The sequence below is a fragment of the Netta rufina genome (assembly GCF_964035555.1).
Source record: "Netta rufina genome assembly, chromosome: 28".
NCBI lineage: Eukaryota > Metazoa > Chordata > Aves > Anseriformes > Anatidae > Netta > Netta rufina.
The window spans coordinates 5,401,160-5,425,972 of record NC_140152.1 but is presented as its reverse complement, the minus strand read 5'-3'; the positions used below and the strand labels follow the sequence as shown (position 1 = coordinate 5,425,972).

The 24,813-nt window shown below is 55.1% G+C and overlaps 1 protein-coding gene across 2 annotated transcripts in view; it reads right to left on the bottom strand.

Annotated features, from left to right (window-relative positions):
* Nucleotides 1–602: 602 nt before the first annotated feature.
* Nucleotides 603–24,813, bottom strand: part of SBNO2 (strawberry notch homolog 2) — a 56,933-nt gene continuing 32,722 nt past the window's right edge. For both annotated transcript variants that reach the window (XM_084302575.1, XM_084302576.1), the window contains 27 exons: nucleotides 19,851–19,943; nucleotides 19,124–19,220; nucleotides 18,663–18,823; nucleotides 18,086–18,219; nucleotides 17,466–17,556; nucleotides 15,975–16,118; nucleotides 15,340–15,457; nucleotides 14,777–14,882; nucleotides 14,145–14,298; nucleotides 13,554–13,730; nucleotides 12,985–13,082; nucleotides 10,490–10,572; nucleotides 9,282–9,482; nucleotides 8,551–8,726; nucleotides 8,223–8,354; nucleotides 7,808–7,943; nucleotides 7,514–7,626; nucleotides 6,915–6,986; nucleotides 6,367–6,475; nucleotides 6,011–6,085; nucleotides 5,544–5,687; nucleotides 5,229–5,323; nucleotides 4,797–4,889; nucleotides 4,494–4,625; nucleotides 4,212–4,288; nucleotides 3,859–4,049; nucleotides 603–3,704 (listed from right to left, as the gene is read on the bottom strand). In XM_084302575.1, coding sequence (XP_084158701.1) covers nucleotides 3,079–3,704; nucleotides 3,859–4,049; nucleotides 4,212–4,288; nucleotides 4,494–4,625; nucleotides 4,797–4,889; nucleotides 5,229–5,323; nucleotides 5,544–5,687; nucleotides 6,011–6,085; nucleotides 6,367–6,475; nucleotides 6,915–6,986; nucleotides 7,514–7,626; nucleotides 7,808–7,943; nucleotides 8,223–8,354; nucleotides 8,551–8,726; nucleotides 9,282–9,482; nucleotides 10,490–10,572; nucleotides 12,985–13,082; nucleotides 13,554–13,730; nucleotides 14,145–14,298; nucleotides 14,777–14,882; nucleotides 15,340–15,457; nucleotides 15,975–16,118; nucleotides 17,466–17,556; nucleotides 18,086–18,219; nucleotides 18,663–18,823; nucleotides 19,124–19,220; nucleotides 19,851–19,943 — 3,828 coding nt within the window. In that variant the 3' untranslated portion in view covers nucleotides 603–3,078. The remainder of the gene's footprint in view (nucleotides 3,705–3,858; nucleotides 4,050–4,211; nucleotides 4,289–4,493; nucleotides 4,626–4,796; nucleotides 4,890–5,228; nucleotides 5,324–5,543; nucleotides 5,688–6,010; nucleotides 6,086–6,366; nucleotides 6,476–6,914; nucleotides 6,987–7,513; nucleotides 7,627–7,807; nucleotides 7,944–8,222; nucleotides 8,355–8,550; nucleotides 8,727–9,281; nucleotides 9,483–10,489; nucleotides 10,573–12,984; nucleotides 13,083–13,553; nucleotides 13,731–14,144; nucleotides 14,299–14,776; nucleotides 14,883–15,339; nucleotides 15,458–15,974; nucleotides 16,119–17,465; nucleotides 17,557–18,085; nucleotides 18,220–18,662; nucleotides 18,824–19,123; nucleotides 19,221–19,850; nucleotides 19,944–24,813) is intronic.

Sequence of the window (24,813 nt, the reverse complement as noted above, 5' to 3'; positions counted from 1 at the left end):
GGGATGGGGCTGCGGGGCAAAGCCCTGCCCTCGTGTGGCACAAGGGGAAGGCGGGGAGCAGAGTGGGGTGAGCCCTGCGGTCCCCCATGTGAAACGGGGCCGCGAGGAGGCTGGGGGGGCTCCTATTTACCGCCTACCCCCGGTCAGGAGCTGCCCCCCAGCCCCGCAGGGCCCTGCCAGAGCCTTGCAGCAGCAACGCCCAGCCGCAGTTGCGCAAGGTGAGGCAGGAGTTGCTGCCGGGTGCTGAGCCCGCTGGCCCCTCGCTGTCTGGGGTAAAGATCAGGAGCAGTGCTGCCAGGCAGAGCTGTCGCGGCACCGCAGCAGCTCGTGGCCGAACAAGGGCTCCTTTATCAGCGTTTTGCACAGCAAAGCTGGGGGAGAAGGCAAACGGCCTCTGAGGCAGAGGCCAGCCCCCAGGCTGGCTCAGGGAGGATCCCCTCCGAGGCCCCAGGGGGAAGGGGGAGGCTCGGGGCAGCGTCCTCGGGGCCGCCGGTTTGGGGCCACAGGGGCAAGGCGTGGGGACAGACGGACGGACAGACAGAGAGCTGGCACTTCCAGAAACCGCCGTAACGTGGCTTCCTTTCCATTTTTACTGAGCAGAATGAAAAAACGATCCTTCCGAAGCAAGTAGAAAATTCAGGAATTATTAGTCGAAGGCACATATTCTAAAAAAATCTCTTTACATATATACATCTCAATTAATTATAAATACACATAGAAAAACAAAGGCAAACAACAAGCGGATTAAAAAGTGCTAACAAAAAGGTGTCAGGGAAGGAGAAAAGGGACTCATTTAAAAATACATACAATCAGTAGGACGACTGCATAATAATTTAGTTAAAAGATATCGTTACATATTATTAACCCTGACAAAAACACAGGATCGGGGCGGGGAAGGACTTCCTTGAAGGTGCTCTGTCTCTCCAGAAATCAGGGAGGGAAAATTGCATATATTTCAAAACCATCCGTGAGAGCCACCGGCTCAGCCTCGGGGCCATGGTGGCGAAGGGGCTGGCGGAGGGTGCCTGGAGCGAGAACCCCTCGTGGCGATTCCTGAGTTTAAGCCTCTCTGAACTGGGTTTCCTCGGCAGCCCTTCCCCTCGGTGCCGAGGATTCAGCAAGCGCCAAGCGAGCGAACCGGGACGTGGCGAGGCCGGGGCCTCCCCACGAGTGTTGTGAATCGGGAAAAATCTTAAATAGAGGCCGGGGAAGGGGAGAGCCTTGCCCTTGCTCTGCTCCGGACTTGAACAGGCTGCTGCTCACCCCGAGACGCAGCAGCTCCCGGGGCAGCAGCCGGGGGCTCCCCTCTTTGGTGCGGGCTGTGAGGTAAGGAGGTTCCCTCGCACGGTCAAACAGCGGGGCGAAGGGCTGCTGGGAGGCGATGGCAGCTGGGGGAAGGAGAAGCCCCCACACGAAGGGCAGGGAGCGGTCTCACAGCGTTGGGCAGGCGGCTCCTGCCCCCAGTGACCTGAAGCAAACGGGGTGCCTGGATGGTCCTGCAGCCCAGGGGGTCGCAGCTCCCTGCCTGGACGAGGGGCTCACCCAGGCACACGGAGCTCCAGCCCCATCACAACTGACTCGTCTGGGCAGGGGGACCCCAGTGGAGGCCTCTCCAGGCTGGGCCTCCCTCCCCAGGTCCTCGCTGAGGAAGGGCCGGGCCAGCCGGGGAAGGTCTCGCGTCCTTCCCCTGGAAGCGTCCCGGTGCAGCTCCCAGGAACACCTCGGTGACTCGAGGCAGAGAAAAACCCGGCAGCGGGGAAGCTCGCAGGGGAGATCCCAGCCCGCAGCACTCCTGACAGCAAGGCAGCTTCCCAGCAGGCTCCTTAGGTTAGGCAGAGAAAACAAAAGAATTTCCCCGGGACCCGCCGAGGCGCGATGCTGCTGGAGCAGGGGTGGTGGCAGAGGAGGCCGGAGGCGACCTCTGTCCCGGGGAGAAGGCAGCGGGCCCGGCCCCGCCGGCCGGGTGCTGTGGGAGAGGCAGGCGGGCTGCCTGGGGCAGTGCTTTGCAAAGCAGACCTTTGCTCTTTGGTATCGGAGGGGTTGGGTTTGCAGCATGAGCAGCGATACCGCGCGGCCCTGGTGCTCCCCAGGGACCTCTTCCCTTTGGGGCCGGGCAGCAGCGCTCACTGGGACCAGCAGGGCCCGGTCAGGGGGAGCTGGCTGGGTACAGGGACAGGGCACGGCAGCGAGAAGCTGGGAGAAGAGCAGCCAGACACAGCCAGGATGAAGTGCGGGCTGGCCAGGGGCTGCAGGCAGGCTGACGGGCGCATGGCCCTGCTGCTCCAGGCAATCCCCACGGGGTCCTGGTGCAGCCAAGCTCCGATTGACTCAGCAGCTCTGTCGGGATGCTGACAGCTCTGTCGGGATGCTGACAAACGAGGCAGCCCAGAGGTGCCAGCATCTGCCATCCCCGGGGAGGGCAGAGCAGGAGCAGGCAGCTCTGCTTCCCTCTGCGCCTGCTCAGCCCTGCACAGAGGGACGGGATCTCGGTGGATCCTGACCCTGCTGGGCCAGCACCACCTTCCCTTCAGCCCACAGCCCTTTGGAGCCCAGTGCTGAGCACCAAAGGGCTGCTGGAAGAGCTGGCAGCAGCCGAGGCAGGTCAGCCAGCGGTCGGGCAGCGGGCTCCAGCTCTGTTGGAGCCGACGTGCTCCTGCCCAGCTCAAGGGGGGGCAGCGGCTGCAGAGCTCTGGGCTGGAGGGCTGGGGAAGGCTCGGCCCGGCTTGGAAACTCAGTAGTCTGCAGGGGGGTGGGCAGCGAGGAGGGGGAGCCTCCCCTCAGTCCTGCACGGCTCTGACCTTGGAGCAGGACCCAAACACAGCAGAGGCCGTCAGTCCAGATCAGCTGAACCTGGCAGCACTCGACTCCCCCAAGCGTGTTATATACAAATCTATACATGCCTGACTGTATATTATATATAAATAAACTTTGCTTTATAGGATTTTTTTTTCTTCCCTCAAAAACAGAAACGGATCAGTCCAAACCAGTAGGAGAGCCAGGGCTCCCCAGCTCTCATCTCTGCACCAAAGGATATGGATCCACAGCGGCTGGGCAGCGCCTGGCGCACCCAGCAGGCTCTCAGAAGTCTGGGAAGGGCCCGCTGAACTGGATCACGCTCTGGCGCTCCTGGGGGAGCATGTTGTCTTGGGTGGCCCCATTAAACGTCCTCAGCATGTCCTCCAGGATCTCTCTGAAATTGATATTCCCGTCCTGCTGGACAAAATCTTCCTGCTGCTGCTGCTGCAGTGTCTGCAAGGGTCCGGGGTGAGGCAGAGGCAGATGTTCGTGCAGCGAGGAGCTCAGAGGCACGCTCCCCTCCAGGACGGGGTCAGGGCTCTTGAAGGCAGAAAGGTGGCTGAAGCCAAAGGGCAATCCGTGCTGCTGGTGGGGCTGGAGCACAGGCTCCGAGGGGAAGCACAGAGCGCCGGGCTCTGGGTTCATCACCACGTCGGGAATGCTGTTGCTGGGAGGGCTGTAGGTCAGGTCCAGGATCTCGTCCTGGCGCAGGGAGTGCCTGGGCAGGGGGACCCCGGGCCCGCTCTGCGTGAGGTCCAGGGGCTGCTGCAGGACGTGCAGCGGCAGGGAGAACTGCGGGCTCTGCTCCTGTGCCTGGAGGAGGCGGTTGTGCTTCCTCTTCACGTTCTCGTCCATCTGCTTCAGCTCCTCCAGCACCTTACGGACACAGCTCTCGGGGATCTTTATCCCTAGGGGAGGAACGTGCGTCAGTGCCTCAGCTGCCCCCAGCTTCCAGGCTGGGACGTGGCCATTCCACAGGGGAACCTTGGCGCTGGGCAGCTGGACCCCTTCCCCTTTCTGAAAGCTCCTGTCCCCGCTCCCTTCCCCTCACACTTCACCCACCGACTTGTTTCTTCTTCTCCTTGGTCTTGAGGCGGACGATCTGCAGGTAGCTGGTGTTGGTGATGTCTGCCATGATGCTGGCAATCTTGCTCCAGACCCGCAGCAGGGCCCCGCACAGCATGTAGTAGTGACGCAGCCGCATGCCCTGGAAGCACTCCTTCCCCTCCTGGATCAGCTTGCAGCTCCTGTTCCTTCAGTCCAAAGGGGAGAAATCAATCTGAATCAGCACAGCAGAGCACTGCCCTCCCCGGCGTGGCCCTTCCCTGCAGCCACGGCCCGGAGCCCATCCCCAGCACCCACGGGTGCAGGACGGGCCTCTGGCTCTGGGCAGGTTTGGGCTGCACATCCCTTACCAGACAGCGTGGTTGCACTTCTTCAAGGAGAATTGGTAACAGCTCTCCCAGTGTTCCTTGGCTTCCTCAGGCAGCACCTGCAGAAGGAAGAGCCAGTTACAGACAGGGGCTGGGATTTTCCTCTGTCCAACACCCAGCTCACGCTTCAAATGCAGGGCTTGGCATCAGGACACCCAGATGCTACCACCACAGCTCTGCCTGACCCCCAGCGGGGCTACGAGGAGTCCTAAAAGGGTTCTGGTAAGGCTTCCCCTGCCCAGAGGAAGGTGCTCTCCCACCTACCCGTCGGTACTTCTTGTGCAGACTGTCCAGGCTCTCGGGCTGGCTCTGCTTCCCAATATTGGGCTTGTAGAGGATGAAGTTCTTGCCACGGCTCTGCTCTGCCAGCAGGCAGGTGTGCTTGCTGCCCCGCGTCTGTGGGGGTAGAGCTGATGGTTACGGTCACAGCCTCTCTCTCCCAACGCCCCTCCACGTTGGAGGTTCTTGGAGGCATCTCCCAGCCCCCAGCACGAGGTCAGACAGACCGAGGGCCTCTGACAGCCACAGACCTTCTCCAAGGAGCCACCTCTGAGCCCAGGGACCTACCTTGTAGGAGAGGTAGAACCCGTCGAAGGATCCCGTCAGTTTGAGCGACTTCTCATAAGCTTCCTCCCACTTTAGGCCCCTGTCGACGCTGATCTAAATGGGGACAAACAGGGGTTCTGTAAGTTCAGAGCGCAGGACAAGCCCACCGATGTCTGTCTCACGAATCACACCCTCAGCACAGACTCGGTGCTGCCTGGAAGCAGGCTCTGTGCCAGGCTGCACTCTGCGGCACGGCAGCCCCGTGGGAGCAGGGCAGGGCCTCTCTTTGCTTCCTCTGTGCAGTTCCCAGCCTCAGCGACCAGCTCATGACCAGGGCAAATGTGACACAAACGTGACACACAGCCACGAGGCAGGGACCCGGCAGCTCACAGCCCCAGCCTGGGAAGCGCTGCAGAAGACCAAACTGCAGCGATAGCTGCGCAGGCTGCCTACCTTATAAAACACGACCTGCCCATCCTGCGGGTGCCCAGGGGTCAGGAAGACCTCCTTGCTCTCCTCGTAGATCTCATCCACTCCTGGGGCTAAATCTGTAGCATGGGGAAAGACCAAAACACATGTAAGAACCAATTTCCCATCTTTTCTCCCTGCACAGGGGTGGCAGGAGCTGTGCTAAGTGGGGCTGGGACACTGAAGCACCTGCAAGGCCACGGGGACAGCGCAGGCTGCAACAGCCAGTGGTCAGTGCAGGGAGGAGCAGGGAACCGCAGGGTGCAGCAGGAAGAGGTATGATCACCCCTTTCTCCTTACCGAGGATGCCCATGTCGTATTTGCCCTCCTTCTTGTCCTTTTCAATCAGATAGTCAAAGGTATCAGAGAAATACTGGAACAGCATGTTCTGCTTGTCCACCTCCAGCCCCAGGATCCGGTTCAGGAACTTGGTGATGGAGCAGTCTGCAAGAGCACGGCGGGTCAGGGGAGACGACCAGCACGCTCCGAAAGAGACCCAACGAGCAAAGCCCCGACCCTTCCTGGTGGCAGCACAGCACCAAGGCACAGGGGAGCACCCGAAGGGCTGTTTCTCCAGGCTGTCAGCTGCCAGGCCACAGCGGGGAGATGTGCTCTGCAGTGTGAGCTGACCCCCGCAGGACTCTGCCCTCATGGCAGCAGTGCCTTGTTCTGCCCCAGCTGCACAGCAAACCCCTCGAGGCTGTGCCCCGACACCTCTGCCTCCTTCATTTCCCCCTTACATTGGGCAGGGAACGTTTGAGACGTACCCTTCTCCATCGGGACGGTGCCATACTTCATCTGATTGCAGCAGATGCCCACAGAGATGAGACCTTGCTTCATTTCTGGAAAAAACAGAAAGCAGCCTAAGTATTTCAGTGTTCCCAGCAGTCCTGCAGGGCTGCTTCCCCTCCTGCTGTGCCCGTTACTTCACAGCTAAGTCTGTCCCATGCCCATTTTCCCCTTTGCCTGGCAGGGTGGCCGATTGCCCTGCTCACCAGTGAGCTGCTAAGGCAGCAGTGCTGCTCCCTCTCTCTGAGCTTCGCCAAGTGTCCCAACCCTGAGAGCAACCCAGCCAGCAAGAGAGCAGAAATCCCAGAAACCCCAGAGCTGGTGAAGTTCTTACCATGGAAAAACGTGGCCTCTCTTCTGTCATAACTCTTGGGCACAGGAACTCTGTTCTCCGTGCGGTTGAGGATAGTGGAAAGGACTCTGTCCAGTGCTTTAGCCCCATACTGTGAAAGGAGACGAGAGTCACGCACGAGAGGAACCCCACACCGGCAGCCCAGCAGCGGGCTGGCTCTGCACAGCAACCCCACCAACCCGAGGGCTGTGCCAAAGGAACAGGGGCTTCCCCTGTCCCCAGGGGACCACCAGAGAGCAGGAGCCCTCCCCCAGCGCTGCCAGCAGCTCGCTCGGGGCAGGGGCTGGTCACCCCAGTGCCCTTCCAGCTCCCCAGAAGGGTCCAACCCCCAGGACGTGCACGCTGAGCCGGTCACTAACAGCCCTGGGTGCTGTACCCCGGGCTGCACGCTGCTGGGTGCTGCTGCTGCTAGGCCGGGTCCTGCCTGTAGATGCCAGCAGCGATCTTCCCGTCCCTGGCCGCTACCGAAGGCACTCGCCAACTGCTTCAATCCCTTTGGCTGAGCTACCCCGAAAACAGCTGCGAGTTACCTTATTCTCGAAGTTGTACTTGCTGAGGTCTCGGGATTCGGTGGCCCTTCGGTCTCCATGAGTTAAGGCACCCTGGGAAGACAAACAAAGCACAAAGTTCTTAATTTTAGCTGATGCAAAACACCTGGGAAGGATGGCCCAAGTCAGTCAGCCTCAGAAGAGGTCAGGACACGAATGTGCTGTTGGGCAGGCAGAGGTTGTCTAGAATACTGAGACTTTACCGAAGTATTTGGGGATTTATCAGAAGGGAATTAAAATGAAACAGACTAATTAGTTATTCCGTTAATTATTCCATTGGCTTTCTGGAAATTCATGGGTGTACGCTCCTGTAATAGTGTGGGGGGAATTCCAACATCTGGAATTGGGTTCTGCTTCCCCGAAAAGCCTCCTGTTCCCTTGGTTACATATTCTTCACTTCCCTTCCCAAATCCCAGGACGTTAAAGGCCTTCTGCATTCCACCACGGCAATGCCTTCAGTCAGGGGGTGATGCAATCCCTCGTACTAGTTACATGGGCCATGCCAGCAGGAACACCAAAATGGAAGCCCTTCGGAAAGAACTGGAGCTGGCGCATTAACTTCTCCCACACAGGGCACTTACTAGACTCTCCAGACGCTTTGCCACGATGGATGCAAACCTCCTCTCCCCAGCCAGCTCAGAGATAAGGAAGACATACTCTGGAGCATAAACCTGGTTCGATCGGTGCGTTCGACCTACAGGGACGTGAGAAGTGAAGGGAGAGGTTGGCACCTCCTGCCTGGTACGGGAAGAGAAGCTGTGTAGGCCAGCTATCCTACGGGATGGAACAGAAAGCCCCAGGCATCCCTGGCCTCGGGACACTGTGTGTGACTTTCCTTTCCAGGGCTGCCCTCCGCAAGAACCCCCAGCACTCACCGAACTGCTGGATGGCCCGGTCTGCGCTCCAGGGCAACTCCAGCGTCATGTGCACCCGGCGCTTCTGGTTTTTCACCCGTCTGTCTGCTTGGAGAGAGATACCTGAGCTGGAAGCCTCGGAGATTATTGCTACAAGCTAAGGGAGAGAAACAACACGTGAGAAGGGGGAGTGAGGCTCCTGGATATTCACAAAACCGTTACAGGGAGCAGCCAAAAGGCAGCAGCAGCCCTTGAAGGGACTCAGGCCTCTTGTCACGCTCCAGCAGGTCAGGCACAGACACACAGACGCAGAGCCTAGGGTCACCAGGCTGGCAAGGCAAAAGCACGCACACACACCCTCCCTTTCCTTCCCCTCTCCATGCACTCACTCCCACGCAGACGTTTGGAGGTTTTCCCTGGCTCAAGCCCCGCTCACCTTCTCCCCGTTCATGAAACGCTCCTTCTCCTTCAGGTTGACGTGGTCGATAGAGAGGCCCTGCTCTGCACGAGACTCGAACATGACCGAGCCGTCCGGCCTGCAAACCACTCGGCCCTTCCGCCCCGTCATCTGCAGGTGCCACACAGAGAGAGGGGCTGTTAGCAGGGAGGACAAACCTGTATGGTGTTTAGGAGGTTAATTCCCAACAGCTTTTGCAGAGAGCAAGGAAGGAGAGGAAGCCCTCTTCAAGCAGGAGCTCCCTTTGCTGGTGCCTCTTCCCGTCACCCAGTGCCACTGAAATATCCTCTTGATTGGGGAGGATTACCTCAGCCACGTGCTCCGGGCCCCCAAAGTGATTGATGAGTTCATCCAAGGTATTGAGAGGTAGCTCTTTGCCCAGTGCTTTTACTTTTGCTAGGAGGTCCTGCTTCATCTTTTCCACGTGTTCTAGTTCCCTCAGGCCATGCATCTCTTTCTGGGAAGGCAGCATGTGAAAATTACCTGCAGGAAAAGGCAAAAGTTTAAAGCCACCTGGTAAATGCAAATAATCAGAGAGAAAAAAAGTCCCAAAGAGCTTTTGGGCAAAATATCTGACGTGCAGGTGAAGACACCTTGCCTTGCAATAAAAGCTGCTGAGCACGTAGTAAATTCCCTCTCTGCTTCTCCCTGTTTTACTGGGGGAAGGAGCCTGCAGGGCAAACTCTCCCTGCTCGCTGGTGACAGCGGGTTATTGCGAATCCACCTCACGAGCCCAAGTTTGACTGTCCCTGGGTAAAACCCAGCCAGGACAGTAAGGCTGTCCCAGGCATGGGAGGAGCTTTGCCATTCCAAGCAGACACCAAGAAGGTGGTCTCACCTCAGCTCCCGGACACTGCCACCCCGCAGCCAGACCCCAGATGGGTTACACGTTATCTGTGGCCGTGCTGCTGGCAGGGCAGGGGGTGTCTGGCTGCCTCCGGCTGCATTCCTGTGCGCCAGGTGCCAGGAGCTAAGGAATGAAGCGACTCCGGTTCCCAGCTCCCGGCAGCAGGGAGGGAGCCAGCCCTAATGCCTTACTTCTGTCCTCGGCTGCGAAGCCGTTGTAGGTGTGCTCCACGAAGATGACATCGTCCGTCTCGAACACGGACTCCGGGGAGGAGTTGAAGTCGCTGTCCAGGCCCATGTCGGAGTCCGTGCTGCTGTCGTCGCTGATCTTGATCACCCCCACGGGGTCACACATGCCCTTCAGCGCCTTGGCGCAGCGGCCCCTCGTCTTGCCTGCGGGGGAGAGCGAGCGGTGTCAGGGCACAGCCCCGGCCTCGGGCACCGATGCAGAACAGCAAGAGCCAGCTCAGGAAGAAGAGGAGGAGAAACCACGGAATAGCTGAGGCTGCCCCCAATGAAAGGTTGACCTTGGAGAGGCAACGCTTCTTGGGCAGGGGAGGACAGCTAGGAAGGGAGGGAGAGAGGGGAAGGAGAGAAAGGAAGAGAGAGAAAGGAAGAACAAGGCAATTCGTATCAGGGCTGAAGCTGGTTGCACACATCAGGACGAGCACACGGCCGGCCCCGAGCAGTGCTAACCCCTCAGGGAAGGAGCCTGCAGCTCCGGCTGCCCCCAGAGGAATGAGCAGGCAGCGGGGAGGCACTGGCGTTTGGTGTTTGTAGATGGGGTGCCGTTTACCTCCAAGCACAGCAAGACATGCCCCTGCCACGTGAGAGGGGTCACAGAAATCAGCTTGCACAGGCTGCTCTGCAGCAGCGACCAGCCAGGACAACCTCAACCTGCCTGCGCTGCTGTCCACCCCTCCCCATCCCAAACTGCTCTTACCTGCAACCGCAGCCAAAGCTCTGGCAGGGAAGTGATTTTTTTTTTTTTTCCCCCAGGACACTGCCACGCTGTACGTAAGGAGTAGTGGAGAACCCCCCCCGTGCTGCCAGAGGGCTTCAAACGTGCAGCCAGAGCTCCTGTGCAATCCGCCCCCCAGCCTAGGTAAGGAAGCAGCTACGGGAAAGGGGCGCAGCTACCGGGCAAGAGGTGGAGGCTCAGATCTACGCTGGCGACGGGGAAGTGGGTGAGGAGGAGGAGAGGGTGGGGAACCTACAGAGCTGCTGCCCTCCGGAGGAGAGGCAGTGACGGGAGATGTGCGGGGGGGCAAACTGAAACCAGGGCAGAGTAGCAAATGCATGAGGTAGGGAAAAGGGAAAAAGGAAAAGAAAAAGCTGAGTGGCTGGGGTGAAGCAGCAAGGCAGGAAGTCAGATGCTGGGCAGTGGAGTGTGCTCTTACGTTTTCTTTTAATGCCAGTTCCTTTTTCTCTCTTTCTTTTGGTTGAAGGAAAGTGCTTCTGAATTAGTGATAGAAAGACGCCTCTGAAAGTAAGATGCAAAATTTATTCTAGCTACCAGGAACATCTGCTGGTTATCACGTAGCAATGTGTATTTGAGACAGCAGCACATTTCAAGGAAGGGGGCAAACCCAGCACCACAACTGCGAGCACGTGGTCAGCCAGCCACTGGTACGCCCCAGGAGAGCAGGGACTCAAACTCAGAGCTTTTCACCAAAGGCTTCTGCTGGAGACACACGAATCAGCCACAGGAACAAGGTCTGAGCTGGCAGACCCTCAGCTGTGGAGCTGGCACGGCGAGGGCAGGCTGCGAGCTGCAGGGCTGGGAGGACGGCGCTCTGCCAAGGGCTCCCTGCTGCACTCGGGAGATGCTGCGACAAAAGCAGGGCCTGGGCTCCGTGCTACCATGCCCGAGTTGCAAGACCTTTATATAGCAGCTGAGAGGGGGTTTTAAACGGGAAACGCTATGCTGGGAAGCTGTTACATCACTGCTGAAAAATCCAGCCAGTCCCAGTCCATGGTCTGACAGCAGAGACCGCTGCCAGGCTGTCCAAAAAATGTGCTCCAAGTCCTTCGGTTAACGGGGCACGGGCCCGCTTGGCCACAAAACAGAGAAAGGTGACAAAACATGGGATACGTGGTGGTTCCAGGTGAATGGGAAAATCAGAAGAGGTGGAAATTAAATGTTTCTGTGGGCTGTTCTGCAAACAAAAGAGCAAACGCTTAATGCTGATCGTGTCGGATGGGGACGAGCCCCCGGTGCAATGAGAAGGCAGTGCTGGATGAGCTCTGGTTGGAAAAAAAAAATTGTTGAAAGCAACAGCTGAGAGGTATGGACATGGTAACTCGCCCGTGGGACAAAGAGGGAGCCTTGGGAACCAGGGAGGGGGCTCTAAGACCCTTGGTGCGAGGGGCTGAAGGAGACAGAGTCGGCAGCACTCCCTGACGGGGCAGAGCTCGGGGCTGGCTGCGGAGCGACGGCAACGACACAGCACCAGAAGGGCCCTTCTGTCCCCCGTGCTGCCATGACCTGGGCACAAAATGTGAAAACTCTCAGGTCTGGGGCCTCCCTGCCATGAAACCTTGCTCTTTTTCCTGTCACTCCCCACCTTCCCTGCACACGGAGGGCAGGGCTGGCACGCGCTCACTGCAGCACCAGCTCTACCCCTGCTTCTCGGCGTCTTTTAAACAACTGCTGCTTCCCAGCACGCTCCCCTCGAGAAATCCCCCGAAGTGCCGTAAAACCAGGCCACTGCAATCGGAGGCTCAGCTGATGCCAGAAGGCACGGAGTTATCTGGCCAATGCTGCCGAGCAAACAGCTCTTCCCTCTGCAGCTGGGGACAGAGCTGAGCAGCGCGTGTGAGCGGGGACGGAGCTTTCCTCTTCTGAAAGCCGAGAAGCCCCAAGGGACTGCGGGGTGCTCCAGACTGAGTTCCTCTGAATTCTGCGAGGCAGAAACCAGTTCAGGAGACCAAATCAATCCCAGCAGTTGTCAGATTTGTCTTGCACGCTGTCACCAACCCCTAGTTGTTTTTCAGGAGTGGACTGGGCACATCAGAGTGACGGACACGGGCCAGCACAAAACCTCCCATCAACAGGGGAGGGAGATGGGCCTGGACTGGACACACGCTGTCTCGGGCATCTCTCAGCGCTTTCACTGGCATTAAAACTCATTTCAAATGACAGTAACAGCCCCGCTGCCTGCAGAGGGAACAGCTCAATCCAACGCCCCAGTTTTTCATCACCCGCTGTGCAGGAGCAGCCCAGGACGGGCTGGCGTTCTGGAAGGTGCAAAAATGAGGAGAGCGATCCTCAACCTCTGCCAAAAGGGCAGCACGAGTCCTGCTGCTGGCTGCACTTGGGGCACAGCCAGCTCCCCTCCAGCTAGGGAGGAGCTGCAGAACCCCACCAGCACCACGCATCCTGCCTTGTTCTTGTGCTGAAAGCCAGGCCCGGAGAACCTGAACTCCCTGAGCCTCTCCTGAGCTCCCTGAGCTGCTCCAGCCACGCAGCTTTCCACTACCCCAGCCTGTGTCACGACATGAGATTCCCTCTCTGGTTTCTTCAGTGTCAACAGCCCTACTTTCCAGGGTCAGACCCACACGAACTCCACCTGAGCTCACGTTTCTGGCTCTCCTACACCTGTCAGTTCCTTGCTGTGTGCAGTCAGTCAGATCAGCCTGCTCATGCAGGTTTGGACCACAGGAGGTTCCAAAAATCCAGGATCTAGCTCAAAGCGACACTGAAGAAATGGGGCCTCGAGGACACAACAAAGCACTCTCTCTATTTACAGCCTGCATAGGGTGAGGCTTTTATGAAACTGCCTTTGTGGAACTTCAAGTTCTAAGTGGCCCCAGGGCAGGGCTTTCCCTAGCGTGCCTCCAGCCTCCCATGCGTCCCCTCCAGAGGAAGGAAAACCAAAGATTTGTAACTCACTCTGCAGCAGAAACGAAACAATTCAGGTGCCCGTCGTTCTCGTCCAGGACTTCTCTGGTGCGAGCCTCCCCAGTGGACTGCAGGCCGATGACGATACACTGCAGGGAGACACAAGGGGTGGCACAGCGGGCGTCAGGCCCACACCACGGGCTCAGGGGACTGCTTCCAACAGTCCCGGGTACATCTTCCTTGCACCCTGCCCCTGATGGATGTAAGGACACGGCTGTGCTGAAGGTAAAAGGCCTGGAACCTCTCCTAGCTTGAACACGACCCAAAGCACTGTTTGAAGTCAGCCTGCCCGCATCTACCACAGACAAGCAGTGGGTAATGCCTCAGAGGAGGAGGCCACATTAACTCCCCGGTGTAATTTACTGTAAGTGTTCTCAGAAACCCAGACACCGCACTTCATTCTGGTTGATCTGGAGAGAAAGTCAGCCTTAAAGAGATCTGAGATTGCCTTCAAGTAAACCTGAATGATAATTAATTCTCTTTGGTTGGAGACTACAAAAATACACTTGCAATGTCAGACCGATGGCTGCTGCTGCTGCAGCCAGCCCCTAATACCACACCTTATCCTTTGCCAGCTCCTCCTTGGCAAGCTCCACGAGTCGCCGGACTTTAGCAGCAATGCAGAGGTACTTGAAGAAGCGCTGGTGAGCTGACCAGAACTGACCCCACAAGGATTTCCGGGACTCCAGGCCGATCCAGTCGGCCGCCTGCTGGAACACCATCAAGGCCTCTGCCCACTGCAGACAGTACCGAGAAAGGCTGAGTTAATATCTCGTTTTTCTTTTTCATTACTGCTGTGCATGCAGTTATTAGAACAGTCTGAGGTTTGATAATCTGATTTAACGTTGATATTGATGCCGCCGCGTCAGGCTGAACGAAGTCTGCTCGTTCTCTCCGTTCTGCATTAGCATGATGTTGCAAGCCCAGGTTTATGAGCACAGAAATTTTAAACAGAAACAAAAAAGGCAAAAGGCTTTTTTTTTTTTTTTTTTTTAATGTAAACTGAGTATATGCACCCCTTTTCTTATTAAAAACCCTAAGTTTGTGGAGATGGCCATGTTCAGGGACCTCAAACCCTCCCACAAAACAAGTGGCAATGCCTAGAGCACGATTAAACACCTGTCTCCCCCGCTGCAGTGGGCCCAGCTCACCAACTTTGCTGCTTTGTCGTAGACAATCTTGTACTGCTGATCCAGCGGGATCTCCTCGATTCTGAAGGTCACCCCAGTGAAACTGAGCTGCCTGGCAATGTACATTCCACTGACCTTCATGTCCATCGCCACGATCTCCATTGCACCAACTCCCCTGGGAGAGGAAGGCAGCTGTGAGACACCTTCAGGCACTTCTCCTGGCTCAAGCTGCCCTCACACATGCACGTGGCAGGCATTGAGCCCATTTCTTAAAGGGACAAATAACTCCTCCTGCTGTCCTGTAATTTGGCTTTCTCTAGAAACTGAGAGGACCGTGCCCAGCTAGAAGACCCACCGACCCACGCTGCTCTTCTCACTGCTCCTTGAGTGGAAGGGCAGCGTGACAAATGGTCTCTGCCCCTCCTCTGAAAACGCCCTGGCTGTCTCTCCTGCTCTTTAAAGGCTGCCCCTGTACATGTACAGGGTGTTCAGCCATGAGACTGCTGGGATGGCTTGGACTTTTTGTTTCTTCATGAGCAAACAGGAACCCAACCAACCCTATCGATTGGTTCTCTGGCCAGCACTTCTCTTTCTGAGCCAAAGGCTGCCACAAAATATAAGCCAGATGGAAAGGGATGCTGGATGTGTCTTACCTCTTTTCAATTGCATGCAGGAACTCATCAAATGCTCTGAATGGGGTGCCCTCCCCCCAAATCCCCAGGCGGCTCATGTAAATCATGTTTTTTGGCTCAGAGGCACCTGTTTGAACAGAATTCACTGTTAGCAAAACCACAGCAGTTGTAGATGGCTCTAACAGTTATGACTCTAGCAAAGTGAACTCTTAAAAGGATGATTATCTGCCATCAGGGCACCAGTAGGACCAGGGCCTTTCCAAACACTGTCCTCCATACACTAACCAGGGTCAGGTAACACCATACAGCTGAAAAGCTGGCTGGGAACAGATTAAACTGAAGAAAAATTAGCCTGACTTCCCAAAAAGTCACAAGTAATGGCAGAAAAAGTCACAAGTAACAGCAGTGGCAGAAGTCAGCACCCTAGCTCCCCTCTAGCACTGCAGTACCATTCTCCTCCTTGCACGCCCTTGCCAAACGTGTGCTCTCTGTGTACGTGCTCACATCCCGAGGGCATCCTTCAGAGCACACTGGTGACTGGCACCAGTTTACACCCGGTGCCCACGCCATGCTGAGAAGCTCACCTGTGGCACTGGCGTAAACAACCCTTGCTTGAGGCAGTTTGTTCTGGAGGTCCAGCACTGCTTTGCCCATTTTAGTAGAGCTGGCGTTTTTGGCTTTGTGGCATTCATCAAATACAATCTGAAAGGTAACGTCAGTTAAGGAGAACACATATATTTCATCACAAGGATGGCAGCAGACAAAATACCTCCCAGGCTTCTCTAACCAACTGAATGATCAGTCCCAGCACTAACAGGACAGACTCATTGCCCATGCTGCATGGCATCTGGTGGTTTTTCCCACCCTTTGCTCTTCAGAGCTAAAAGCCATTTCTCCCTCCCTCTGTCCCTTGGCTTTTAAGGTACATCTTGCTGCCCAGGAGCGAGTCCATCAATGCAGAGGGAGAAGAATGCTGAAAAGGTTAATCCCAGCTGTGTTCCCCCCCTCCTCCAATTAGCACTGCAGCTTGTGGAGGAGGACAGAGGAGCAGGGGGGACGCATGTGCTTACAGCACTTTAAATATCGACCCCAGGCACCAGGCTGCCCTGCACAGCTGCTCCCAGTGGCCTGAGCTGGCCCCGAGCTCTTTGTTCCCTGGCGAAGTACAACCACAAGCATGCAGTTCTCCTCTTTTCTGTTTTGTATTTTTAAAGGATACAACTCCATCAAAATTTTCCCTGCACCAGTCCAAAATTTGTTTTAAGCGCGTTCTGTGCTGTCCGCCTGCCTGGCTTTCACCAATCAGAGCAGAGTAAGTGGCAAAGAGGACTCCTTCTGAGGTAGCTGTGTCACCGTATTTAATCTGCAGAAAGAAGAAGGAACAGGAGTGCAGGTGCTTGTGACACTTGTCCGCAGTGCACCACCCCCAGCCGCTGCCCACAGCCAGCACCGCTGCTTCTGCTGTGGCTGTGCAGGGCACACGCTCCTGCCTTCAGGGACAAAACCCAATATGACAGCAGAACAGACAAAAGCCTGCTGGTAGCTGACATCTTTAGCACTTCTACTTGGCACTGAGACATGGTGATGACAGGGACTTTAAATGCCTGGCTAAGCTCCCCTGCCAACGTGTCAGCACATCTGGATGCACGCAGTGCAAGGTGGAGACCACACTAGGACTTCAATTTTCTGGCTGAGTGAAGCTGCTTCCTTTTCTCAGCAACAGTTTGGAATGTTTAATTATTTTTAATACCTCCCATCTATTTTAATTGCTTCTAGAAAATAATTCTCTCTTTGGCCAGGTGAGATTGCTGCCTTACTGCCCTGGGTCTCACCTGTATCAAAATAAAAAGCAGGAAGGCAAACAAATAAAACAAGGGCCTGATCTGAAGAAAGTTCTATTTAAAGGCCGTTGGTCTGAAAACAAGCATCTCTTTCAGTCTCTTAATGGACTGCATTCAGAGGTGTCAAATACATGTGGTTTCCATTGACTTTGCAAGAGCTGGCTGTTCAACACCACTGAAAACCAGAGGAGAACGTTTCAGAGAACTGGGCGGCCGGGTGGCAAGCACAAGCCTGGGCAAGAGGCTAACACACGGGTGATGAAGAGCCCTGCAGATAACCACTACACAGCTGCTGGCCGTTTCTTTGAAATATACTTCGTCCTCGTTGCTGGTAACTGGGAGGAAGTCTGACAATTCGGATCCAAGCAGCTCGGGGGAAGTGCTCCTGTGCTCAGGCTCAGCACCATGCACCTCGAGTCCCCTGCCAGGCACCGAGCTGTGCACTCGTGTGGGCTCCCCCTTTCCTCACACGTTCTGAAAAGCAAAAGCCCTGAAACCAACCCTGGGAGACGTTAGCCCACGAGAGCACAGCACAGCCACACCTAGCAGGGGCTCTTCCCTCTGCAGGAACGGTGAAAAGGGCTCGAGCCCTGCTGTACTTTGCACTTGTATGGAGACACATCTTGCTCCCTGGGGAAAACAGATCTGTACTCACAGCGCAGCTCTGGAGAGCGTACCAAAATAGCAAGAGTCCAGGCTGGGAAGAGCACGCTGAGTAAAGGGAACAGCAAGCAGCTTGCAGCCTGTTATTGCCTGTGCCACCAGCCACGCAGAGGCAGAAGTGATTGCTGCTTTACACGAAGGCAGATCCATCTAACTGCTGCTGTGGGCTGGTTTTCCAGAACAGCATTACGACTTTTCTCCCCTACCTTATTCAAAGCATGCACAGGAATGTGGGAGGCTTCAATGTCCTTCAGGTCTCTCTCAGCATCATACTTGAGATCATTGGAGACGCTGAACCTGTAAAGCAAGGCGTGGGCCTGGTTATCTCCTAAGGAGACAGTCGGGGCATGCACGGTGATTAATAGCTCTGACTAAAGCAACTGTAGGTGTATAGAACTGTTATATTTCCAACTGCCCACACACCTCAACGCAAGATCCTACAGCAGACTCCGGTCTGGCACTTATGACAAGTGGTGTCTATTCTGCAGTAAAGCCCCATGCTCCAGGGGCTCAAGCCTGCACCTGGGAAGTCCAGAGACACCCCTCCAGAGACTTCAAGCAGAGCAGGAAGAGGCTCAGCCCTGCACTCCGAGGGTACACAATTTGCCATTTCATAGTGATTCATCCTCTGCCACCACTGCAGGGGAAAGATTCCCATTTCACGGCTAGCAAACAGGCACAAAGAGGTGGAAACGTCTTACCCAAGGCCACAGCATGAGTCAACTATAAAGCCAACATCAGCACTAAGGAATTCCTTACTCCAAGTTTCAAACTAACTCCAAGGTCTTACGGGAAAAGAGGGAAAAAAAAAAAGAAAACAACTTACCACAGAGCTTTTTTCCTCCCTTTAAGATAATTTTCAAAGATGATGCCCGCAACCGTCCTGCCCTTTCCAACTCCAGCACCATCCCCAATGAGGAACCCAGCTCGCTGCCCATTGGGTAATAAAACTTCATGTTGCTGCAAAATCGATGAGCGGAATTGGAAATTAATCAAGATTTGCCTTTTGCCAGCAACTTTCATGTGAGCTTAGAGCAACGTGTAACCCTTTCACCTATCTCTTGGATATGCATTTCCTGCTCAGATAAACAACACGAGGACAGGCCAGGTGTCGTGGCCGAGCTCACAAGTGGCAGTTCATGGAACAGGCCCCCAGAAATGTTAAGCGCTCCCTCGTGCAACAATAGTCAAGAGCTCTTGCATCCGTGGGAAGCAGACCCCACAGGTCATGAAACCCCGGTTTCAAATAATCCTTTCAAAAAGCATTTAAAATGCCATCTGCTAACGCTTCCAAAGGTTCATCACCTGCGTTACAGGTTATTTTAAAACTCACCTCAACATCTCCTGTACAAAACAGTTTATTTCTAGTCTCAGACACGCAAGCTGGAGGTGGAGCCACATACCTGGCAGGCATAAATGATTGCTTCCAGCTGTAGTGCAGAGAGTGACCCTTTGTCGGCAACAGAGCAAGGCAGGGAAAGGCTGTAGGTGATGTCGGGTGGGGGGACGCTGGACAGAGTGCTCGTTTCAACCACGAGGTCAGGGTGGTGCTTCCCAATCTTGGCTAAATGACAACACACAAACCAGATAACAAGTTCTTCATTCCCATGGAGCACCTCAGAAAGAACCGCATGCCTCACTCAGCCTGCAGCCTGACTACAAAAGAGTCTCGTTCAGTCTGCAGCCTCGGGAACACAAGAGACGAGCCCAACCCTTGCTGCTCTCCTCTCTCTTTCGTTCCACTGAAATTTCAGACTGCCAAAACCAAGCCATGCCTACCCTAGGCTGGTCCATGCCATACCTAGGCTGGTCCACAGTGGAGTGAACAGCCCTTCCCATGCCCATGCAATACCAAGACACTCACACTTTGAAGGTATGTATTCTGCATAGGTCTCCGTTTGTCCCAACTCTTCTGTTTCTTCCTCATCGCCTTCATCATCCTCCTCTGCAGGAGCCTGAGACTGAAAAGAAACACAGCATTGAGCAAATGTTAATGTTCTCACTTAGCTATGGACGCAGTGCCAGAAGCTACCATTTAATCCATCCCAACACAACTTCACAACCCCTTCAGATACAATTAATCTCATTTATAGACTTCAGCAACAAAGGAAAACCACTGTCGAGAGCCCACCCCAGAGGCCCAGCGAGTGCTCTAAGAGCTACTTCCAGGGCCTAGTCCACACCGAATTAGGAAAAGATGTTTACATCATTTTTCAGACGGGCTGTGGGGTAGCATTAATTCCGCCCAACCGTGCTCTACCTGACCCTGACTAAGGGACCTGGACCAGCTTTCAGCTCAGCTTGGTACTTGGCATCGCAAAATGAGGCACGCGTTCTAGGAAGAACGGCCCCTACAGACTGCTGAGGTATCTGTACAGGAGGCACACGTCACCCCCTAACGCAGCGAGGCTCCACCAAGGGAGATCCGAGGCGCTGCTGGGAAAGGGCAGCGACCTGCAATGCATCGGGCTGATTTTCTTGTCTCACTGTCCCTGGAGGGAACGTGGTCAGGGTCGCTGTTCCCTGCACTGTGTCGGTACCGAGTTCAGAGCCCGGTGTGTGGTTCTGCTGGAGCAGATTGTGGTTCTCACCTGGTAGCTTATGAGGAGCGGGGTGTTGGGGACAGCAGGAACGGGGTCGCTGGAGCTGTTCAAGCCGCCGAACGATCTGCTGGGTGAGAACAGCTGGAACAGAAAGGACACAGGTCAGAGAGCAGCCGTAACCATCAGCCCTCCAGCCTCAGCTCCAGCAATTAATGCATGAAAACACAACAACAGCGAGGACACTTGTGCTCTGTGCTCAGACCTTACACTGCGGTGACGTCAATGGGCTGTAATGCTTTCTGTTTGTGAATGACAAGCCCTGGGGAGTAATTCTGGAAACTAATAAATCTTGCAAATGCCCCACATGCCTTCGTCAACACAAACACAGGGAATAATTGACGAAGGTAAAAGCATTCCTGCAAGAAGCATGAAGGTTTTGGGCGTCCCCGTGTGAGATGAAAGCCTGCAGAGACGCGTGTCCTCCTGCAGCATGAACAGGACTGGGGCAGGAGTCCTTCTGCCAGGGCTGTAACAACTGCTGCCATTAAGACAGGTCACCCCAAACTCTCCATGTTGCCCTCAAACCTGGGACCTCAGGCAGAAGCTCCCCTTTCAGCCAGCTCACACTCGCACCAAGAGGTTACCTGCACAAACACTGCCGCGTTCAAAGGACTCCAACAAAGCCTGTCAAGACCTGATGGAAGTTTATACTGGGGGTGCTGGATTTGCTCTGCACTGGAGCAGTTACGTTAGCCACTGAGCCCCGTCTGCTCCGCAGACAGCTCTGCACAGGGGTGCTCTGCGCTCCCTGAAGGGCAGGTCCCCGACAAAAGGAGCCGTGCAGATTCCCCCTGCCACTGCACACGCTTCATTCTGAGCTGGTGAGTCCAAGCGAGAGCACGGGGTTGGGCTTGCCAATGGGAGAGACAAAGCACCACTGTGGGGAGCAAACGTGGAGACTGAAGGACGGCCGAGGAGATCCAAGCAGGGGCGCTGGGAGGGACTGAACAGGGCTGCAACCCAAAGCCGTCCCTGGGCGCAGAGCGAGCGTTCCAGCAGAACCCCGACATTTTACGACCTTACAAAGTGCCCTTGAGGCAGGCATTTACTCACCGGCTTTGCAATTGTGCTTTTAACATTAAAAAAGCTGCTCGTAGTAATTAAGCAGCCGCACCAGACGGCAGCACATGTCTCAGCACTGGCTCTGCCAGGTTAAGGACTGCCGCCACCACCACCGCTTGCACAGGGGGCTCACCTCACACCTGCAGGGACCAGCACCCCGGCAGCGCAGATCCTGGCCACGAAGCCCAGGTCCCAAAGGGTGCCAGGACCCAGCAGAGCAGCGCCAGGCTGCCGCCACGGCCGTCGTGCTCGGGGCGGGTGCCGGTGCCCGCAGGCGCCAGGCGCTGCGCCGGGTTAATGATTGCCCGGGTCCGGCCAGCCCGCCGCACCACAGCCGCTCGCAGCGCCCGAGCCGCTCCGAGCCGGGAAGGCACAATTGAGGAGAGCCTTTGTCTGCCCCCACACAAACAAAATCGCCCTGGAATTTCCCGGCAGCGAGCAAGGTCAAAGCCAGCAGCTCATGGCATCCAAAGCAATCGGCCACTCCAAAAGCGGCACCGCTTCAACTTTACAGCCTGTCAAGAGCGCCAGGCTCGAAGAGACCTATGCTCCACAGGCAGAAGTGAAAAATGGGAAGTTCTTAAGCATAAACACTCTGATTATTTCCTTTTTTTAAAAAAAAATTAAAAAGAAAAAAAAAGAAGAAAGAAAAAAACACCCTCCATTACTGGAAGCCTGAGTCAGAATTACCAGAAGGAAGCTGGACGGAAGAGCTATTTTCAGTGCCAACAAATCTGGAGAGCAGGTGAAATATCTCCACCTACAAATCTGAGCTCAATACCAAAGTTTCTTCTTAGGCAATAAAAGGTCCGGCTCCTGCTGGATCGGGGGAGATGCAGCTCTGGCAGTGGGAGGTTTGGGTAGCTCTGGTTTTGCATCTGGAGAACACAAACCCCTGCTGTCCCCGTTCAGCAACGCGGCTTTGGCAGACAGCTTTTCACCTCAGGTGTTACAAGGAAAAGGACAGAGACCCAGTGGTTTGGGGCACTGAAAAACGGACCCCACAGCTGGGGATATGCTGCGAGGACCAGTCCAGGTGGGGCCAGGGGCTGCACCGGGCAATAAATCATCTCGCTGCAGACTGAGCTCACACAGCTCCTGCCTTTCTCTCCTCCCGCTCACCTCACAGCCCGATTTTCTCCTTTCTCTAGGTGAGGTACCTAAAATCATTAACCTAGGAGTACACCGTGCGTGCGAACGCCGGGATGGAGCAGGAGCTGGACTCACTCTGTAAAGCTGCTGACAAGCACACCGAGACTTGCTCTCACTCCACTTTCTTCCTCTTTGCATTGTTCTCCCTTTACCCCATCTCGCTGTGACTTCCAAGGGAAATGAGCAGTCCCATTTGGCTGGCGAGCCAGCTCCTCCCAGCAGAAATACAATCCCTAGGACTGAGCTGGGAGAAGGGTGTTCACTGATCCGAAGGGCTATGAATGAGTTAGGCTGAGAAAGACACGTCCACGGGTCACCCAAATTGGAGCTCCGAGCTTTCAGAGGCAGGGCTTTGTTTCCCCGATCTAACAAGGCCGGGAAATCTCGGGAGATGGTTGTGAGAAAGCACAACAGACCACCCCAACTATTTTTGTAAAGGTATTTCACAACTTCATCTCAAATTAAGCAAGCGTGTTTTGTCTGCTAACTCCTGCAAATGTTTAGCTACGTGGTAGCTCTTCCCTCCGTGCCCGCTTCGCAATTAACACACGGAGACGAGACGCTGAACGCCTCTCCCCTGGTTCTGGCTGCCAGCTCTCCCAGCACGGGCACACGAAGGCAGCTCAGAGCCCAGCCATTTCCTCTCGGGTCGCCAACACTCCGCCCAAAGCTTCAGCCCTGGGCACTCGAGATAAGAGTCCCTCGGTGAGCATGAAACGTTCCAGCAGCGTGCAGTCGAGCCGCGATGCTTTCCTCCCATCCTCCTCCGTCCCCCTACAGTACAACTCAGTGCCAACAACGGCTGACAAAGGGGGCAAAGCTAAAATACAGACACGGTCTTTTCCATAACGTGTCTTCCAATTGTTGCATGACACAAAACACATGGGTGTTTTTTGGGTTGTTTTTAAGGAGGACAAGCCACGAGGCCGTTCTTGTACCCGGGATCAATAGGGGGTCTCCGTGCAGGATGCCCCCAATGCGCTTAGGAGACATCCCGGTTATCGGAGCCCTTCAGAGATCGCTGCCTCTGCTCCGTGTGAATCTGAGACTGAAATTCTGTCTCAGGAACTTATCTGCTGTCCTGACAGCAGAGAGCAAGGCCTCCCATTGTTCCTGGGCAGAGCTGGCTGTACAGCCACGGCTGATAAGATGTACTGGAGCAAAACGGACGAGGACTGCATCCGCCTGGGCTGCGTACAGTGAAACCTGACTCACGTTCAGCCCTGTACTGCAGATCAACTGCCAAAATTCCTGGCGTCTTACGGAGAATTACGGTGGCACGATGATGTGGGAAGGGACAGGGAAAGACTGGATAAATTGCTTGTGTGTTGGTGCAAGACATCAGCCGGGTGCCAGCCTTGCACCGAACGTTATAATCAGGAACCTTTTACTTTTTTGCCCCAAATCATTTGCTTGCCTCCTTTAACAAAAAACAAGAATATTTAAAAAAAAAAGATAATAAATCAGTTGCCAATCAATGAAGCTAACAATCCCTTTATCTGGCTTCCTGCAAGTTCCCACCTCCCATGCAAAAATGAAACTGAAATCTCCAGCCTGGGACAGCCTTCAGCGACATCTCGTCAGGAAATGTCAGGCTCAGTGAAAATAAACAAAAAGCAAAACACAAACAGCAACCTCTGTGCTCAGAAGGCACTGATAAGACAACGTTTAAAATAGCTGGTGATTCTTTTCAGAAGGAAGTTGTTTATAAACGGAATTCAAAGGAGCTGATTGGCCTTATCTGAACCTAAGAGCTCCGAAGGACAGCGAGTGGCACCGGCAGGGCTCCCGGTAGAAGACAGGGGGTGAAGGACAGCACCCAGGGGAGCGGGGAGAGCTGCCTGCTACGGTCAGAGGCCTCAGTCCCACTTACACGACACATTTGCTTCTCATTTGTGTTCTTTATGTTGGATTTGAAACAGCTTTTCCCAGTTAATTTTTACTGTGCACTCCACAGACACAGAACTACAGTCTTTTTTAGCATCGGATATCTCAACCAACACAGGGGAAGGGCGCAGGGGCACTCTGCCACTAAGTACAGACACACTGAGGGTCAAGCAGATGCTGCACAGGTCTGCAGGGGTGATCAAAACTCAGCAATTCCAGCAAGGGCACCGGCGTCTGATCTGAGGATCTGCATTGCCATGGCTGGCCTAAGGACCCACAGGAAGGCTAAGGCAGACAGGAGCTTTGATTTCCCAAATCCCAGGCCAGGACCCTCACCACCAAGCCACACTTCAATGCCCAACCTGTCACTGAGCTGCTCAGTGGTATTGTTTCAAAGCATAACTGCTGCCAGGGCTCTTATTTCCAGACTGTGACAAACAGCCAGCTTTCATCATGGAAACACCGAGTCCAAGTCATCACTAACAGCAAAACGCAGCCTTTAAAAACAGAACCAAACCTCAAAATGCAACAGTGACTAAAGCACAGGTGTGCTGGATTGCATTCTGGAGCTCTCATGTTGACTTTTTCCCCCACAACGTTCGTAAGACAATGACCTACAAAGGAAACCTGCTGCAGGGCTGGATCTTCACCACGACAGCTGAGATCTTGAGACTGAGCAGATGTGTACGGTATCAGTTCCACCACCAGCCACAGCTGGTGGCTACCAGTAGTGACTGATACCAGGTTGTGCAACAGTGAGTAAGCAGTCCCAATAGATGAGGGAAAATAACAGCAGAAGGCTGGTGAAAATGCACAGAACCTCCTGTTGCTCTCAGCCTGCCGGGAGATC